This window comes from Xenopus laevis, chromosome 2L (genome assembly GCF_017654675.1).
Source record: "Xenopus laevis strain J_2021 chromosome 2L, Xenopus_laevis_v10.1, whole genome shotgun sequence".
NCBI lineage: Eukaryota > Metazoa > Chordata > Amphibia > Anura > Pipidae > Xenopus > Xenopus laevis.
In genome coordinates this window covers 155,191,385-155,210,876 of record NC_054373.1, presented here as the reverse complement: position 1 = coordinate 155,210,876, position 19,492 = coordinate 155,191,385, and the positions used below count along the sequence as shown (strand labels likewise).

The 19,492-nt window shown below is 44.4% G+C and overlaps 1 protein-coding gene across 2 annotated transcripts; it reads right to left on the bottom strand.

Moving 5' to 3' along the window:
• Positions 1-3,737: 3,737 nt before the first annotated feature.
• On the bottom strand, positions 3,738-5,341 carry LOC121399662 (serine/threonine-protein kinase akt-1-like). Of its 2 annotated transcripts, XR_005965247.1 has the most exons (4): positions 5,143-5,341; positions 4,918-4,998; positions 4,408-4,674; positions 3,738-4,146 (listed from the first exon to the last, which is right to left on the bottom strand). XR_005965247.1 is itself a non-coding variant. In XM_041581197.1 (3 exons), the coding sequence occupies exons 1-3, from the start codon at positions 5,167-5,169 to the stop codon at positions 4,498-4,500; spliced, it is 285 nt and encodes a 94-aa protein (XP_041437131.1). In that variant the 5' UTR covers positions 5,170-5,341; the 3' UTR covers positions 4,270-4,497. The 2 variants fall into 2 exon arrangements, 1 of the variants encoding a protein (XP_041437131.1); XM_041581197.1 differs by lacking the exon at positions 3,738-4,146 and having other exon boundaries at positions 4,270-4,674.
• Between the last annotated feature and the right edge of the window lie 14,151 nt (positions 5,342-19,492).

The following is a 19,492-nucleotide window of genomic DNA, read 5'->3' as shown; positions in this document are numbered from 1 at the left end:
GATCGTTCGATCTCCTGACCTGCCACTAGGGTTGCCTAGCCGGTAAAACACCTGCCGGGGCCGGTATTACAAATTTACCAGCAATGTAGCTGCTGGTAATTAGTAATACCATTTACAAAATCCCCTGCCCGCCGATGAAAACTTACATTTTCGTCCGCTTCAGGCGGTGGCCCGCCCCTTTTGTGACGCTACTCCACATGGCCCGCCCCTTTTGTGACGCTACTCCCCAATGGCTCAGCCCCTTTTGCGGCACCCCTCATCCGCTCCACCCCTTTATCCATCACGCTCCGCCCCTTTATTTTCCGCCGCCCCCACCATGGCCGGTAATTTTTTTTTTAACAAGGTGGCATCCCTACCTGCCACTAACCATTCAGATCAAATAAATTAGTAAAAGAACAGATCAGGCGATGTTCTGCCACTGACAGCAATCGTATGAAAGTTATGTCCGACAAAGCTGGTGACAGTCTCCCACTGATATTGTCAGTTTGGCAGTAGCCGACACAAATTTTCTAACCTGTCCGATCAACTGAACGACCGATCGCCATCTCTCGAAAAATGTCAGGACACTCCACACACGGCTCAAAAATCTGACGAAATGGAGATTTGTACGATCAAATCTTTGCATCTATGGAAAGCTTAAACAGAGCAATAATAAGCCTTATAGAACATTTGTTTTTTAGATGAGGTCAGTGTCCCCCATATGAAAGCTGGAAAGACAGAAGAAGAAGGCAAAAACTATAAATAAAAAAAAAATTAAAACCAATTGAAAAATTCTTGTACATTTTACAAGCCCGGATGAGTTTCATGTATGTTGTCCCAAAGAAATTTGTGACTGACACAGGTGGCCTCCCAAGCTTTCCTCCACATGCAAACTTGCACCCTGTCTGTATTTCCAGTCTTCTCATCTCTATTTGCCTGCACATTATATAATTCTGGGAGACTGTAACAGGCCAACCTGAGAAGGAGACATTTAAGGGGCAGCCTGGGGCAAAGGGCTGAGCATCAAAAAAAAAAGCTGCACAGTTGGGAATGTCAGTAAACATGTTGCACCTATCAGGGCCGGACTGGGGGTAAAAAGCAGCCCGGGCAAAAAAAATCAAAGCAGCCCACATGTTAACACGCAATGGTCTTGTACTCATCCACTCATATATTGGATATAGGAATTGGAATTTATAAATGTAGATGTGCAGGATATACAAGTAGCAAAGTTTGGATGTGAGTATATTATGAGAAAGGTATATGGTGGGAGGGAGGTGCCATATTGATTCCCTTAGACAGTACAGTATGAGGGTATAGCTTATTTTGTGCCCAGAAAATTCCTTCTCTGTATATTTGTATTTATACCTATTGGTAGGAGGGAGGTACCAATCATTTATAGTCACATACAATACAATTTTGGTAACAGAATTAACAGAAAGAAACGGTCTCTGCAAGACAGACAGACTCATGGGGTGACATTCATGATTGCAGTTCTATTACACGTCCATGACAAGATGGGCACAATCAGTAGTTTAGAGGACATTGGGGCCCCACTGACAGTTTGGGGCAATGGATGCCTGAGGGTGCTGATGGCTGGTGAGATCACAGGTGGGGGGTTGCCAGTGTGCAGTATATGGAGTCCAGGTGCAGAGATGTTTCTATGTAACACTATGTAGTATTGGGCAGTTTGGGAAATGATTCCTTTGAATGTCTATGAAGATTTTTATTCATCCAGGTCATGGCACACAACCACCTCCACTGTTGCTGGGAATCCAAGCTGACTCCTGTCACTAAGTGGGCACCCAGACTCCTCCACCCAAAATTCTGTCCATGATCCACTTTTGTTTATACCTGGGCAAAGGCTGCACATAAACTGCCCCATCATCTTTCCCCAAGGGCAAATATTCCAACTGTCCAGTAACCCTCTAAGCTTACACTTCTTTCCCTGCAGATTCAGGCAGCAGCAAATGATGAGATGAGATGTCAGTGCCCATCTGTTGGTTGCTATGGTTACAACTACATCAGCTCATCACGAGACTTTGTTTCTGAGACCCATGTGCTGCCAATGCCCCACTTAATGACCAATTGCAAAGATTAATTTCCCTTTAATGTTCCATTTGTCTGCACTTGAGGAATGGGAGATCTCTCCCTGTCCTGAGCTCCTCTTGCTGCAGACAAGTCATGACAAACTACAACTCCCTGCACCCTGTCTCCCAGAATCTGCACTGAGAGTGGAACAGAGAGTTGAACTGGAGCTTGCAGCACTCTCTCTCACTCACAAACACACACGCGCGCTGCAGCGCTCTCCCCCATGGCCCCATCCCATCCTCTGGCAGGAGCAGGGAAAGCAGAACCATGAGGCGACCCGGGGAGGAGTATTCGCGCTGCACCGGCATCCTGCGTTGCCATGGAAACAGGTGCCAGAGGCCCAGGAAGCTGCGAGTGGTGTAAGGTAATTACACAGGCTGGGGAGCCTGATCTGGCAATATTACCATTCCCGGCAGCGAGTCAAGGGAGTGCTCTCTCTCGGGGGCTGCTAGGAGTGTTGGGGGAGTCACGTCCTGGAACAATCAAAGACAAATCGTAGCCCTAACCCCCGCCCCCACCCTGCACTGCAGCAGCGGCTCAAGAAGAGAGAGGAGTGGGAGGGGCGGAGCCGGGAGATTGGATCGAGGAGCGGTCCTAGAGCCCTCTGGATTCATTGCAAGGACGTTTATAATTTGGATCGTTTATAATAGCTCCGGAGCGGCCCACTTGTATAAAATGTACAGCGGCCCTTCGGGCAAATGCCCGAACAGACAGATTGTCAGTCCGGGCCTGAGTGTGACTGTGGGATAGCAGGTATAGTAGGGAGAGATGGTGCCTATAGTAACGTCGGATAATAGTCTCTGGGAAGGGAGTGTGACTGTGGGATAGCAGGTATAGTAGGGAGAGATGGTGTCTATAGTAACAGTGGGATAATAGTCTCTGGGAAGGGAGTGTGATTGTGGGATAGCAGGTATAGTAGGGAGAGATGGTGCCTATAGTAACGTCGGATAATAGTCTCTGGGAAGGGAGTGTGACTGTGGGATAGCAGGTATAGTAGGGAGAGATGGTGCCTATAGTAACAGTGGGATAATAGTTTCTGGGAAGGGAGTGTGACTGTGGGATAGCAGGTATAGTAGGGAGAGATGGTGTCTATAGTAACAGTGGATAATAGTCTCTAGGAAGGGAGTGTGACTGTGGGATAGCAGGTATAGTAGGGAGAGATGGTGTCTATAGTAACAGTGGGATAATAGTCTCTGGGAAGGGAGTGTGACTGTGGGATAGCAGGTATAGCAGGGAGAGATGGTGTCTATAGTAACAGTGGATAATAGTCTCTGGGAAGGGAATGTGACTGTGGGATAGCAGGTATAGTAGGGAGAGATGGTGCCTATAGTAACAGTGGGATAATAGTTTCTGGGAAGGGAGTGTGACTGTGGGATAGCAGGTATAGTAGGGAGAGATGGTGTCTATAGTAACAGTGGATAATAGTCTCTGGGAAGGGAGTGTGACTGTGGGATAGCAGGTATAGTAGGGAGAGATGGTGTCTATAGTAACAGTGGATAATAGTCTCTGGGAAGGGAGTGTGACTGTGGGATAGCAGGTATAATAGAGAGAGATGGTGCCTATAGTAACAGTGGATAATAGTCTCTGGGAAGGGAGTATGACTGTGGGATAGCAGGTATAGTAGGGAGAGATGGTGCCCCTATTTAGTTACCTCACTGGCCAATCTTGTCTTATAGTTGATGGTGATAAAAACTCATGGCACATTGAAAGAACCACTAGAAAATTGTACCAGTAGAAACAAAGATTTTTATTTACTATGTGAACACTATAAATATATACAAATAAACAAATATATATATAAATAAATAAGTTGCAGGGATCCTCTAAATTCTTTTCAGATAGGTTCATTGGTGACTGTGGGCAGGGCAACCATTGGGAACCAACTGGGGCCCAGGAAATTCCTGGGGCACAGTTTTTTGTTTTCAGGGCCCCAGCAAAGACTGGGGCCCCTACTCACCCCCTAACCCACCCCCCAATGGCTGCCCTGGTAGTTCTGATGTTTTAGTGTTCCTCAATGGTAGAAGTTGGAGCAGGACTGCAGTTCAGTTCCTGGAAGCTACATTGGATCTTGGCTGCTTTCTACACAAAGGGAAAGGAATTACAATTAGGAAGTATGATAATGATGTTCCCCTGTGCCCCAACCTCCTCCCCCTGTAACTAATCTGATCCCCTAGACTTCCCTAGGCAATGATATTGCTGGCAGGTAAGTACCCTATAGTAATTATCCTTAGCCCTCTCTCCTCTAGATAATGCTACAGCCGGAGAGCTTATACAATAGGAACTAATCTTAATATTGATATCTTCTAATACAACCAGACAGGTCACATAATAATCACTTACCATAAGTTGTACAGTCCCATGGTTCTCCTTTTTATCCACGGCTTGATTGTTTAGTGAAGCCTTTTGTTTGGGTGTCTTCATTTCTCATCTTTACTTTGCAGGTTTAAATAATTCCTGAAATTGGCCTTGGATTTCCTCTGAAATGGGCTCTTTACTGTACGTCGATGTTAAAACCAATTCTTCTTCTGCTGTGAAAAATGCCAGACTGGGCTTGGGAATGAACGGGGCCTCTACTTGCTTCTTGGCAAGAGCCTCCCAGTCTATGGTCTGCAGAACAGGAGGTAGAAATGAATCACTTTATTATTAGTTGTACATTATCAATCCCCTACTATAAGATCATTCCCATGCGAATAAACCTAAGGGCATCGTATAATCATAATATGAGGCCCTAAGGCTCCTGTAACTGGTGATTATAATAGGTTAGCGTGGAACCAAGCATTTGTATTATGGCCAATAGAATTTACACTGATGCCCATATACGTGCCCTGCAAGATGTCTACAGGAACATACCTTAAAGAAACATTGCTGCTGTATCGTTTTCATGTCGTATACGTTTCCTCCAAGGCGGAATAAAACATTTTTAGTCAAGAGCTACACAAAGAAGAAGAAGAGATACATGTGATAGGTGAGTTTAGCAGTTATTAAAACAAGTATATTAACTGTTAAAGTTTGGCGCATATCTTCCTATAACCAAACCGTAGATTTATTTCTATAGATATTACTCTGAATACTTACTCCCTGTAACAGTGTTTTGGCTGCCATATCCAAGTCTGGTGGATATACTGGGCATGCTTTGATAATCTCTTCTATTAAGTCCTGATTGGTTATTCCGTTAAACGGCAACTGGGAAAATAGACAGGGACATGTTTAGGAACTCAAAACCATAGTATCATTAGACTTGATATATGATATAATACGTTTTAATTTGGTACTATAGTAAACTCAGCCCTGTAAAGCTTCTAACAGATGTGACTATAGTGTATCAGTTACAATATTATCAGTAATGTGTGCAGTAAACATCTTGGAGGGCTAAGGTCTCATTAATCCATGAGCCTCATTCTCTCAACCCCTAGATATATCACCCCTAGAGTTGCCACCTTTCCCCGTTTCCCTTCCCAAATGAGGGGGGGCAGGAGGTGATGTCATGGGGAGATTGGTTGTGCCATCGGGGGTGGGGTATTGTTGCCTGGAGGGTGGAGCGATGGTGTTGCAGGGGCGATGCTGTGCCGATATAGGGAAATCCTGCCTGGTTTTCTTAATTTGGAAAACCAAGTAGGCAGTTTAGACCAGGGCAGTCCTTCTGAAAATGGAGCTGTCCAGGTCAAAACTTGAACAGGTGATAACCCTAATTACCCCCTTTCTCCACTTAAGACTGCCCTCAGTCTAACTTCCGCTTCTAGTCAGCAATACAAGAGCCAGTTTGATGTGACTCTTCTTTGAGGCCATCTCCAGTGTTCTTTAAATGATCCCTATACATGACAGATTCCTACCTTTCCAACCAGCATTTCGAACATGGTCACACCTACAGCCCACCAGTCCGCACATCTGTTATAGACATTATTCATGTGCATTTCTGGAGCTAGGAAGCACCGAGTTCCAGCACGGCCCCTTATTTTTTCATTGGGATGATGCACTGGAACACAAGCAAAGAGGAATTCGATTAGACGGGAAACATCACAGTTGATCTGGCTAATGGCTATTTGTATTGTATTGATCAGTGATTATCACTTATCAATATTGGCTGAAGAATCAGAGGGCAAATATAACTGGACCGGGAAATCTTACCTGCTATGCTGAGCCCAAAATCTGCCAGTTTGGCATATCCAGTTCCATCAATCAGGATATTTTCTGGCTTCAAATCTCTGCAATAAGAATACATATATAGTTAATTTAATATAGAGAGATCATTGTAATTATAATAATTCTTCCTGATCCCAAATCTACGAGCCTTTAGTACTTACCGGTGGATGATGTTGTTGTTGTGCAAGAATTGCACCCCGAGTACAATGCAGGCGCCGTAAAATCTGCAGAGATAAACTCACATCAGTATCGAGAAACAAGGGTGTGGGTCACGGGCCAGAAGAAGGGGAACAAACTTATTCTCTGCTATTTGAATCAACCATAATAACAATAATGGAAAGAACTGCCTCCATCTATCCAGATATCTATGGCCTGGTTTTGGTGATCCAGCAAAACTATAAAAGTCTAGTGATACTTACCTACTTCTTTCCAGTGGAAGTAGGCCAGCTCTCACATGTGATGCCAAGGTGCCTCCACTAGCAAATTCCATAGCTATAAGCACGTGATGCTCTGTCTGGAACGCTGAGAATAGCCAGACTAGGAAAGGGGTCTTCTCCTTCTGCGCAAGTTCTAGAGTGGATATCTCTGTTTTCAGGCTGAAATATAACAGCACCAAAAGCAGTCAGAAAACAAAAGAGCAAAAGCAGCTTCACTAATGAGAGAGAAGGTGGGATGGTATTAATAGGAATATGGTTTCTGTTATGCTTACTGACCATGACATCATGTTTCTCTCATGAACACTGTCCTTCTTCATGGCTTTCACTGCGACCATTGTCCCCGTTCCTACGTGCTTTGCAAGAAATACCTGGAACAACAAAAAGTTCCTTTACTCCCCATGAATTCTTTTATAAATTGGTGAATATCACTCGGGCCGGGCAGGTACTTACATTTCCAAAACTCCCACTGCCAAGCCATTTACACTTCTTATAGTCCTTAACAGGAACACTAGGGCTCTGCTGGTCACTAGAGAAGAATAAATAAGAATATCAAACCTGGTAAAGGCAACGGGTGCTCATATTTTATTTGTACTGATGCATTCCACATTAACTTACAGTATTTGAGCCATTTCAGGGGGATCCTGGTGTATCTGTCCAACTTGCAAGTCTGACTCCTTCAAGAAGAAAATAAGACCATTAATATTTAGACTGCTCATTCCATGTAGTGGTTTATATATTCCTATGTATTCTCTTAAGAAGCACAGTGGGGGACATTTATCAACACCGGGCAAATTTGACCATGGGCAATAACCCATGGCAACCAATCACATTGCTGCTTTCACTGTTCTACCTGCAGCTGGCTTTAAAAAGCTAATCACTGATTGGTTGCTATAGGTAACTGCCCATGGGCAATTTTGCCCAGTGTTGATAAATGAGTCCCAATGAGTTGAAAATCTCTATCAGTTCTATGGTTACAGGAAGACCTGAGACTAAGGGGCATATACTTACATTGGAAGATAAAACACAAGATACCCCGCTCATCTCAGAACTCCATTTCTGCATATTCATGTAATTCAAGTCTGGCAGAGAACATTCTAATGAGCTGGCTTGCTTGAGATTTACTGTAAAAAAAGAACAGAATTAGATAATGGCTGTACACTGGCTTTATCCCCTGGCCTAGACCTTGCAAGATAAGAGTTTGTGCAAACGTTGAGGTCCATCACAATCACAGGGGTTTTGGAGGTGATTTCCCTATTTAGTCAGTGACTCCCCAATACTGTACCTTGAGGTATCTTGAGTCTTTGACCCATTGTATCCATTATGGGTGGTATGGAATCATCCATTTCAATAGGGGGAGGTTGAAGTGGCTTGGTCCTTGCATAAATCTGGGCAAACTTTGAGCCCTCTACCCCATTCCTTTCGTCCACCAGTGGGACACGTCTTCCAAGGAAAATTCTAGGGTGTTTCTCAGAGATTTGTGGCTTGGGACAAACTGCAGGTTCCTTGGCTTCTCGGACAAATATAATATTCATTACACCCGCACTTGGTTCATCTTTCAAGGTGTCTGAAGTTTCTATTGAATGAACCTCCTGCAAAGGCAGGATATTTCCAGCACCTACGGACATAGCCGAGACAATTTCTTCTGGCGTCATTGATACTGGACATTCTGCAAAGCACAAAAGAAATGTTCTATGATCCACACATGGTGGGGGCAACTAGAGATATTGTCCTCAGAGAGCCATAAAACAGACACTTGGTTTAGATACATTATAAATACTGTACCTGGTGATTCAATTCCAGCTTCTTCTGAAAATCCAGAGCTCAAGTCTATCACTTCAAGTGAAGTCTCTCTGGAATCCTGGAAAAGATAACGTTCATAAGTATGAAATATGGTTTGGAAGGAAAGGTGAAAGATCAGAAACTGGCATGAAGGTAGTCATTATTATGGCTGGACTTACTCTGAAAGTATGAACGAGGTTACTCTCAGTGTTGTTGTCTGAGCTCTCTTTTCTTTCTGTCCTGTCTGTTTCCGTCGTTTCTGACACGGGATCTTCTAAAAGACCAAAAAAAATGTTAGATAATCCCCCTGCAAACATGGATTTTGTATTACTGACTACATATCTTGTCAGCAAACAGTCCTAAACACAGAAATGGTTATAAGTCAGTTTTAAATAGTGTACCTGGTGATGCTTTGGCTTCTTCTTCTTCATCGGATAACCAAGTATTCCCAGCGAGGTCAAGCAAACTGCCTATAGATTCCTGTAATGATAATAAAAATGTTGTGGCAAAAATAATAATACATTATGATATTTTCACATATTTTAGATTGATATTAAAGTCTTTGTATCCAATGAGTAAAATGCACTTACACTCCAAGAGACCCCTGAAACACAATCAGAATCAGTATCGGAGTCTATAAGAAGCTCCTTTGGCCAATTTGGTTCCTTCAGCTCAGGTTCTGGTTTAGGACACTCTGTAAAGTCAAAGAAAATCAATGAATCACCCCGATATGAAACCAAGCGGTGACTCAGGATAAATAGAGCGAACAGCTGAAATAATGTACCTGGAAGAATCTCATCTTGTCTCATCGGTGTCTCTTTCACTTCTGTTTTAATCTCCTTATCAGACTGGAATATCTTCCTAAACAAAGTCTTCTTTTTCTTCTTCTCTTTAGGTATGACTTCTGCATCCTGCAAAGGCAACATGGCTGCACGTAAGTACCACTGAGCTATTTGATAACAGCACAACACCTTGGTGTCTATATTGTAACATAGCAGGGATTGTATTGATGTATGCATAGTAAGTGTTGTATGGAAGAGATGGGGAGGGAGGCCATAGCTTGGATCTTGCCAAAGGTCAGAGTGTAGGGCTGAAAAGAGGAATAAGGAATTTGGTTCCCAAACTAACAGGTGCCTGTCTGAGACATGGGTTTAATTAGTATTAAGATTTGGCTCAGACTAGGAATTAGGAAGGGATCCAATCATTTAAAAACATCAGAGCGTGGGAAGTCCAACCCCTAGAGACACTTGTGTAAATGCATTTACTTGCACTGCCCTAGTGGGTTATACACTCAATAGCCTATGTCATCTCATTGGGTGCTACTAAGAACATGAAAGTGATGAGGAAAGGCAAGACAAAGCCAATGAAAGTCATAGAAATAACCAACTAATAACTAAAATAAGGGTGGCAGAGACTTACATGTTAAAACATGTGGCTCTTAGTTTGTACCCCCCAACAGAATAATGTGTATGTTACCCTGGAGTCGTTCCTGAGAACACATTTCCATTAAAAATATAGCAAAGGTCCCGATTGCTTTCATTTAAATAAGAACTGAAACCCAGAAGGCTGAGAATATAACAGTTTATTTGGTTCCCTTTATATTAGTAAGAGCAGACTTACCTTCGTCTTACATTTGAAAACATTGCGAACAGCTTTATATATCCTTCGAAACATTGTTAATCCTGTGCAAAGATAAGAATTATAAAATATTAGAATCAATGGGGGAAAATGTCTACATTTAGGTAAAAATCGGTCATTTTTAGCTAATTGTTTGAAAGGAAGGCAATAGAAAGTCAAAAAGCTTGAGCAATACAGAACATTGATATCTGCCTCCAGCTAACGAGTCTTCGGGTAAATTAGAAGCACATAGAGCAGTTAAAATGCTTTGCTGCAAACATAAAAAACAAAAAACACATTTTTTCTTATATGTCTGTACTTACAGATATTTGTGTAGATTGGTTGGTGTTGTTAAAATAGAGTTTTGTTATTCAGATACGAGCAGCAGCAAACACTTCTGCACCGCAGCTGAACAACTCTCCTCTGGCACAACACCTGTTAACGCGCTTACAAACTGCTCTTAGGGCATTGTGACATCACGGTTTGATCACATGTTCAGAGCAATTGTCTGCTCTTGGAGCATTGTGACATCACGGTTTTATCACATGTTCAGTATTATTATCTGCTCTTGGAGCATTGTGACATCACTGTTTCCTCACATGATCAGTATATCTATCTGGTCTTGGGACATTGTGACATCACTGTTTTATCACATGATCAGTGTCATTATCTGCTCTTGGGGTATTGTGACATCATTATTTCATCACATGATCAGTGTCATTATCTGCTCTTGGGGCATTGTGATATCACCATGTTATCACATGATCAGTATTGTTATCTGCTCTTGGGGCATTATGACATCACCATGTCATCACATGATCCACCTGCGGGAAGCAGCCTGATGCCTCTGTCCATTAAAGGGGAACTATTGTGGAAATGAAAATTTAATATAAGCTTCACCAGATAGTCATTGACAGTTGGATCCAATATATTTTATAGGGGGGTTCCTTTCCTAGCAGAGGAATTAGAACTTACTCAAATAACTGATTCCAGGACAAACAACATCTAACAAAATAACTGCTTTTTGCACAAATCCTGCATGTAGAGAGACGTGATGTCTGGTGAGTTTAATAGAGTAAACTCTAATACACCTTCTAGGCAAAAGGAGCCCCCCTATAAGATATATTGGATCTAACTGTCAGTGAATATCTGACACCCAACTGTTGCATGAAGACAGAATGAAGAGAAACAGATGCTGAGAGAGGAATAGTGAAGATAAACTTGATTATTTCAGAAATAGTGCAGAATATTTCATTAATTGTATTCAGAAAGTTTCTTATTTCAGTATGAGGAAGCTTATATTAAATTTAAATTTTTGCGATAGTTCATGTTTAAGCATATAAACGATGTTTAAGTCTAAACGATATACAGTATATTTGTATGCAGATTTTATTCAGTTTAGTAACAATGAGCTGAGATGCACTGTTATTGTTGTATAAGGAACTCCCAATGGAAATAAGGAAGTAAACACACACACAGGCCACAGAAGTGTATTTGTAATTATTGTAACACAGTGTCTATGGGATATCGAGGTGTGTTTGACCAGTGATGCACTTATACTGTGTGACACAGACACATATAATTATGGATAAACAAATGGGGCTTGGGGATAAATGGGGCCTCCCTAGCTTCAGCGTGTGGCATCTCCCTTTATCAATAGACTGTATCCGGGTACCAGTGGTGCCAAACCATGTGACCAAACCTTCTCTAGTAGCTTCTCTAACTGACAGAGTTTGTATAACTGACACACACACTTGAGTGCTCACGCCTCTCATACAAACTGCACTTGTGTCTGTTTCCAGTGTCACACACAAAATAAAAATGTAAAATTCTTAGGGATCAAACTCAAAAGTCTCATTATCTCTCCCACTGATCCTCCTGAGATGGAATGAAATGTCAACAAGTTTCTGTGGCATCAATGGGCAGAGGTGATGTCTGATGTTCTTAGGAAGGGAATCAGGCTGCTCCTCCATACAGTGTCACACTGGGACACCAGAGCCCCTCCAAAAACCTTAGACAAGGGGCCCCACCAAAAACTTTATACCAGGGGCCCCACCAAAAACCTTATACCAGGGGCCCCACCAAAAAAACCTTATACCAGGGTCTCCACCAAAATCCTTATACCAGGGGCCCCACCAAAAACCTTATACCAGGGGCCCCACCAAAATCCTTATACAAAGGGCCCCACCAAAAACCTTATACCAGTGGCCCGTACAAAAAACTTTTACCAAGGGTCCCACCAAGAAACCTTAGCCCAGGGGCCCCACCAAAAAACCCACCCTCAGTACTATTATTATTCTTGCTTTCCTCACTCAGCCTCTATTCTCTTAGTCTCTTTTCTTTACATACTATAATCTATTATTCCATCTATTTAGCCTCTTTGTTCTCATAGAAATAGGGAATGGCCATGAAATCGACCAAATGTTTATCAGCATGAGGGGCCCCTGACACCTGGGCTCACTGGGAGTTTCCCTGGTATCCCGGGGGCCAGTCCGACACTGCCTCCATATAAAACAGACTACCTTGATCCTCTGGCCAAAAGGTGGGTAGCATGAAAGCCCAAGGTTGCCCCATGCCCTGGGAGTAGTGAGCCAAGGTATTGAAATTGGCCAGTGTGTGGTGGCTCATGCAGCACTAGTAAGGCACTTGGCCCATGTCACTTCTTGTTTTTAAGCTGCACTCGCTTCTTTTTCAAAGAAATCTTTTATAATTCCACCCATTAGTCAGGGTCATAATCCTGATTTTTATTATTTCACTATTTATTTATGTAGGGAATTAGTACAAAATCATTGCACGTATCCCTGTAAGAGATCAAGCACAGAGCCTGTGTGTGTGTGTGCTGTAAGCTGTTACCTAGCAACCAGCTGTTCAGTGCAGCAAGAAGTGACACAGCAGCTAGTGAGTGTCTGGCAGGAAGAGGAAGTCTGCCTGAACAAAATACAAGACTTTGGACTTGGAAGAAACCCTGAGGGAAGCCATGGCTGAACCCTGGGGACCAGGCCCTTCCCAGTGACTATTATCCACTGTTACTATAGACACCATCTCTCCCGACTTTACCTGCTATCCCACAGTCACACTCCCTTCCCAGAGACTATTATCCCACTGTTACTATAGGCACCATCTCTCCCTACTATACCTGCTATCCCACAGTCACACTCCCTTCCCAGAGACTATTATCCCACTGCTACTATAGGCACCATCTCTCCCTACTATACCTGCTATCCCACAGTCACACTCCCTTCCCAGAGACTATTATCCACTGTTACTATAGACATCATCTCTCCCTACTATACCTGCTATCCCACAGTCACACTCCCTTCCTAGAGACTATTATCCACTGTTACTATAGGCACCATCTCTCCCTACTATACCTGCTATCCCACAGTCACACTCCCTTCCCAGAGACTATTATCCCACTGTTACTATAGGCACCATCTCTCCCTACTATACCTGCTATCCCACAGTCACACTCCCTTCCCAGAGACTATTATCCCACTGTTACTATAGGCACCATCTCTCCCTACTATACCTGCTATCCCACAGTCACACTCCCTTCCCAGAGACTATTATCCACTGTTACTATAGACATCATCTCTCCCTACTATACCTGCTATCCCACAGTCACACTCCCTTCCCAGAGACTATTATCCCACTGTTACTATAGACACCATCTCTCCCTACTATACCTGCTATCCCACAGTCACACTCCCTTCCCAGAGACTATTATCCACTGTTACTATAGACACCATCTCTCCCTACTATACCTGCTATCCCACAGTCACACTCCCTTCCCAGAGACTATTATCCCACCTTTACTATAGGCACCATCTCTCCCTACTATACCTGCTATCCCACAGTCACACTCCCTTCCCAGAGACTATTATCCACTGTTACTATAGACATCATCTCTCCCTACTATCCCACAGTCACACTCCCTTCCCAGAGACTATTATCCACTGTTACTATAGACACCATCTCTCCCTACTATACCTGTTATCCCACAGTCACACTCCCTTCCCAGAGACTATTATCCACTGTTACTATAGGCACCATCTCTCCCTACTGTAACTGCTGTCCCACAGTCACACTCCCTTCCCAGAGACTATTATCCCACTGTTACTATAGGCACCATCTCTCCCTACTATACCTGCTATCCCACAAGTCACACTCCCTTCCCAGAGACTATTATCCCACTGTTACTATAGGCACCATCTCTCCCTACTATACCTGCTATCCCACAGTCACACTTCCTTCCCAGAGACTATTATCCACTGTTACTATAGACATCATCTCTCCCTACTATACCTGCTATCCCACAGTCACACTCCCTTCCCAGAGACTATTATCCACTGTTACTATAGACACCATCTCTCCCTACTATACCTGCTATCCCACAGTCACACTCCCTTCCCAGAGACTATTATCCCACTGTTACTATAGGCACCATCTCTCCCTACTATACCTGCTATCCCACAGTCACACTCCCTTCCCAGAGACTATTATCCCACTGTTACTATAGGCACCATCTCTCCCTACTATACCTGCTATCCCACAGTCACACTCCCTTCCCAGAGACTATTATCCACTGTTACTATAGACATCATCTCTCCCTACTATACCTGCTATCCCACAGTCACACTCCCTTCCCAGAGACTATTATCCCACTGTTACTATAGGCACCATCTCTCCCTACTATACCTGCTATCCCACAGTCACACTTCCTTCCCAGAGACTATTATCCACTGTTACTATAGACATCATCTCTCCCTACTATACCTGCTATCCCACAGTCACACTCCCTTCCCAGAGACTATTATCCACTGTTACTATAGACACCATCTCTCCCTACTATACCTGCTATCCCACAGTCACACTCCCTTCCCAGAGACTATTATCCACTGTTACTATAGACACCATCTCTCCCTACTATACCTGCTATCCCACAGTCACACTCCCTTCCCAGAGACTATTATCCCACTTTTACTATAGGCGCCATCTCTCCCTACTATACCTGCTATCCCACAGTCACACTCCCTTCCCAGAGGCTATTATCCACTGTTACTATAGACATCATCTCTCCCTACTATACCTGCTATCCCACAGTCACACTCCCTTCCCAGAGACTATTATCCACTGTTACTATAGACACCATCTCTCCCTACTATACCTGTTATCCCACAGTCACACTCCCTTCCCAGAGACTATTATCCACTGTTACTATAGGCACCATCTCTCCCTACTGTAACTGCTGTCCCACAGTCACACTCCCTTCCCAGAGACTATTATCCCACTGTTACTATAGGCACCATCTCTCCCTACTATACCTGCTATCCCACAGTCACACTCCCTTCCCAGAGACTATTATCCCACTGTTACTATAGGCACCATCTCTCCCTACTATACCTGCTATCCCACAGTCACACTCCCTTCCCAGAGACTATTATCCACTGTTACTATAGACATCATCTCTCCCTACTATACCTGCTATCCCACAGTCACACTCCCTTCCCAGAGACTATTATCCACTGTTACTATAGGCACCATCTCTCCCTACTATAACTGCTGTCCCACAGTCACACTCCCTTCCTAGAGACTATTATCCCACTGTTACTATAGGCACCATCTCTCCCTACTATACCTGCTATCCCACAGTCACACTCCCTTCCCAGAGACTATTATCCACTGTTACTATAGACATCATCTCTCCCTACTATACCTGCTATCCCACAGTCACACTCCCTTCCCAGAGACTATTATCCACTGTTACTATAGACACCATCTCTCCCTACTATACCTGCTATCCCACAGTCACACTCCCTTCCCAGAGACTATTATCCACTGTTACTATAGGCACCATCTCTCCCTACTATACCTGCTATCCCACAGTCACACTCCCTTCCCAGAGACTATTATCCCACTGTTACTATAGGCACCATCTCTCCCTACTATACCTGCTATCCCACAGTCACACTCCCTTCCCAGAGACTATTATCCACTGTTACTATAGACATCATCTCTCCCTACTATACCTGCTATCCCACAGTCACACTCCCTTCCTAGAGACTATTATCCCACTGTTACTATAGACACCATCTCTCCCTACTATACCTGCTATCCCACAGTCACACTCCCTTCCCAGAGACTATTATCCACTGTTACTATAGACACCATCTCTCCCTACTATACCTGCTATCCCACAGTCACACTCCCTTCCCAGAGACTATTATCCCACCTTTACTATAGGCACCATCTCTCCCTACTATACCTGCTATCCCACAGTCACACTCCCTTCCCAGAGACTATTATCCACTGTTACTATAGACATCATCTCTCCCTACTATACCTGCTATCCCACAGTCACACTCCCTTCCCAGAGACTATTATCCACTGTTACTATAGACACCATCTCTCCCTACTATACCTGTTATCCCACAGTCACACTCCCTTCCCAGAGACTATTATCCACTGTTACTATAGGCACCATCTCTCCCTACTGTAACTGCTGTCCCACAGTCACACTCCCTTCCCAGAGACTATTATCCCACTGTTACTATAGGCACCATCTCTCCCTACTATACCTGCTATCCCACAAGTCACACTCCCTTCCCAGAGACTATTATCCCACTGTTACTATAGGCACCATCTCTCCCTACTATACCTGCTATCCCACAGTCACACTCCCTTCCCAGAGACTATTATCCACTGTTACTATAGACATCATCTCTCCCTACTATACCTGCTACCCTACAGTCACACTACCTTCCCAGAGACTATTATCCACTGTTACTATAGGCACCATCTCTCCCTACTATAACTGCTGTCCCACAGTCACACTCCCTTCCCAGAGACTATTATCCCACTGTTACTATAGGCACCATCTCTCCCTACTATACCTGCTATCCCACAGTCACACTCCCTTCCCAAAGACTATTATCCCACTGTTACTATAGGCACCATCTCTCCCTACTATACCTGCTATCCCACAGTCACACTCCCTTCCCAGAGACTATTATCCACTGTTACTATAGACATCATCTCTCCCTACTATACCTGCTCACAATCCCTGCTCACACTATACAGTCACACTCCCTTCCCAGAGACTATTATCCACTGTTACTATAGGCACCATCTCTCCCTACTATACCTGCTATCCCACAGTCACACTCCCTTCCCAGAGACTATTATCCCACTGTTACTATAGGCACCATCTCTCCCTACTATACCTGCTATCCCACAGTCATACTCCCTTCCCAGAGACTATTATCCCACTGTTACTATAGGCACCATCTCTCCCTACTATACCTGCTATCCCACAGTCACACTCCCTTCCCAGAGACTATTATCCACTGTTACTATAGACATCATCTCTCCCTACTATACCTGCTATCCCACAGTCACACTCCCTTCCCAGAGACTATTATCCACTGTTACTATAGACACCATCTCTCCCTACTATACCTGCTATCCCACAGTCACACTCCCTTCCCAGAGACTATTATCCACTGTTACTATAGACACCATCTCTCCCTACTATACCTGCTATCCCACAGTCACACTCCCTTCCCAGAGACTATTATCCCACTTTTACTATAGGCACCATCTCTCCCTACTATACCTGCTATCCCACAGTCACACTCCCTTCCCAGAGACTATTATCCACTGTTACTATAGACACCATCTCTCCCTACTATACCTGTTATCCCACAGTCACACTCCCTTCCCAGAGACTATTATCCACTGTTACTATAGGCACCATCTCTCCCTACTGTAACTGCTGTCCCACAGTCACACTCCCTTCCCAGAGACTATTATCCCACTGTTACTATAGGCACCATCTCTCCCTACTATACCTGCTATCCCACAGTCACACTCCCTTCCCAGAGACTATTATCCCACTGTTACTATAGGCACCATCTCTCCCTACTATACCTGCTATCCCACAGTCACACTCCCTTCCCAGAGACTATTATCCACTGTTACTATAGACATCATCTCTCCCTACTATACCTGCTATCCCACAGTCACACTCCCTTCCCAGAGACTATTATCCACTGTTACTATAGGCACCATCTCTCCCTACTATAACTGCTGTCCCACAGTCACACTCCCTTCCCAGAGACTATTATCCCACTGTTACTATAGGCACCATCTCTCCCTACTATACCTGCTATCCCACAGTCACACTCCCTTCCCAGAGACTATTATCCACTGTTACTATAGACATCATCTCTCCCTACTATACCTGCTATCCCACAGTCACACTCCCTTCCCAGAGACTATTATCCACTGTTACTATAGACACCATCTCTCCCTACTATACCTGTTATCCCACAGTCACACTCCCTTCCCAGAGACTATTATCCACTGTTACTATAGGCACCATCTCTCCCTACTATACCTGCTATCCCACAGTCACACTCCCTTCCCAGAGACTATTATCCCACTGTTACTATAGACACCATCTCTCCCTACTATACCTGCTATCCCACAGTTACACTCCCTTCAAATAACATTTGCAGGAGAAATACACCTGTCCCTCAGGTTCATCCATTCAGTCCCCACCCCAAGCATCACAGTTGAATATGTATAGAAAGGTATTAGTAAGGATTAGGAGGGTGTTATTTTCTTTATATTAATGAGCAGCACACTGAATCACATATAAGCAGGTGACATTGCAAGCAATGTTCACCAGGGTTTCTGAGGCCCATGTGCTGCCAATGCCCCACTTAATGACCAATTGCAAAGATTAATTTCCCTTTAATGCTCCATTTGTCTGCACTTGAGGAATGGGAGATCTCTCCCTGTCCTCAGCTCCTCTTGCTGCAGACAAGTCATGACAAACTACAACTCCCTGCACCCTGTCTCCCAGAATCTGCACTGAGAGTGGAACAGAGAGTTGAACTAGAGCTTGCAGCACTCTCTCTCTCTCTCTCTCTCTCTCTCTCTCTCTCTCTCTCTCTCTCTCACTCACAAACACACACACACACGCGCGCTGCAGCGCTCTCCCCCATGGCCCCATCCCATCCTCTGGCAGGACCGGGGAAAGCAGAACCATGAGGCGACCCGGGGAGGAGTATTCGCGCTGCACCGGCATCCTGCGTTGCCATGGAAACAGGTGCCAGAGGCCCAGGAAGCTGCGAGTGGTGTAAGGTAATTACACAGGCTGGGGAGCCTGATCTGGCAATATTACCATTCCCGGCAGAGAGTCAAGGGAGTGCTCTCTCTCGGGGGCTGCTAGGAGTGTTGGGGGAGTCACGTCCTGGAACAATCAAAGACAAATCGTAGTCCTAACCCCCGCCCCAACCCTGCACTGCAGCGGCGCCGCCAGCAGCAGCAGCAGCTCAAGAAGAGAGAGGAGTGGGAGGGGCGGAGCCAGGAGATTGGATCGAGGAGCGGTCCTAGAGCCCTCTGGATTCATTGCAAGGACGTTTATAATTTGGATCGTTTATAAT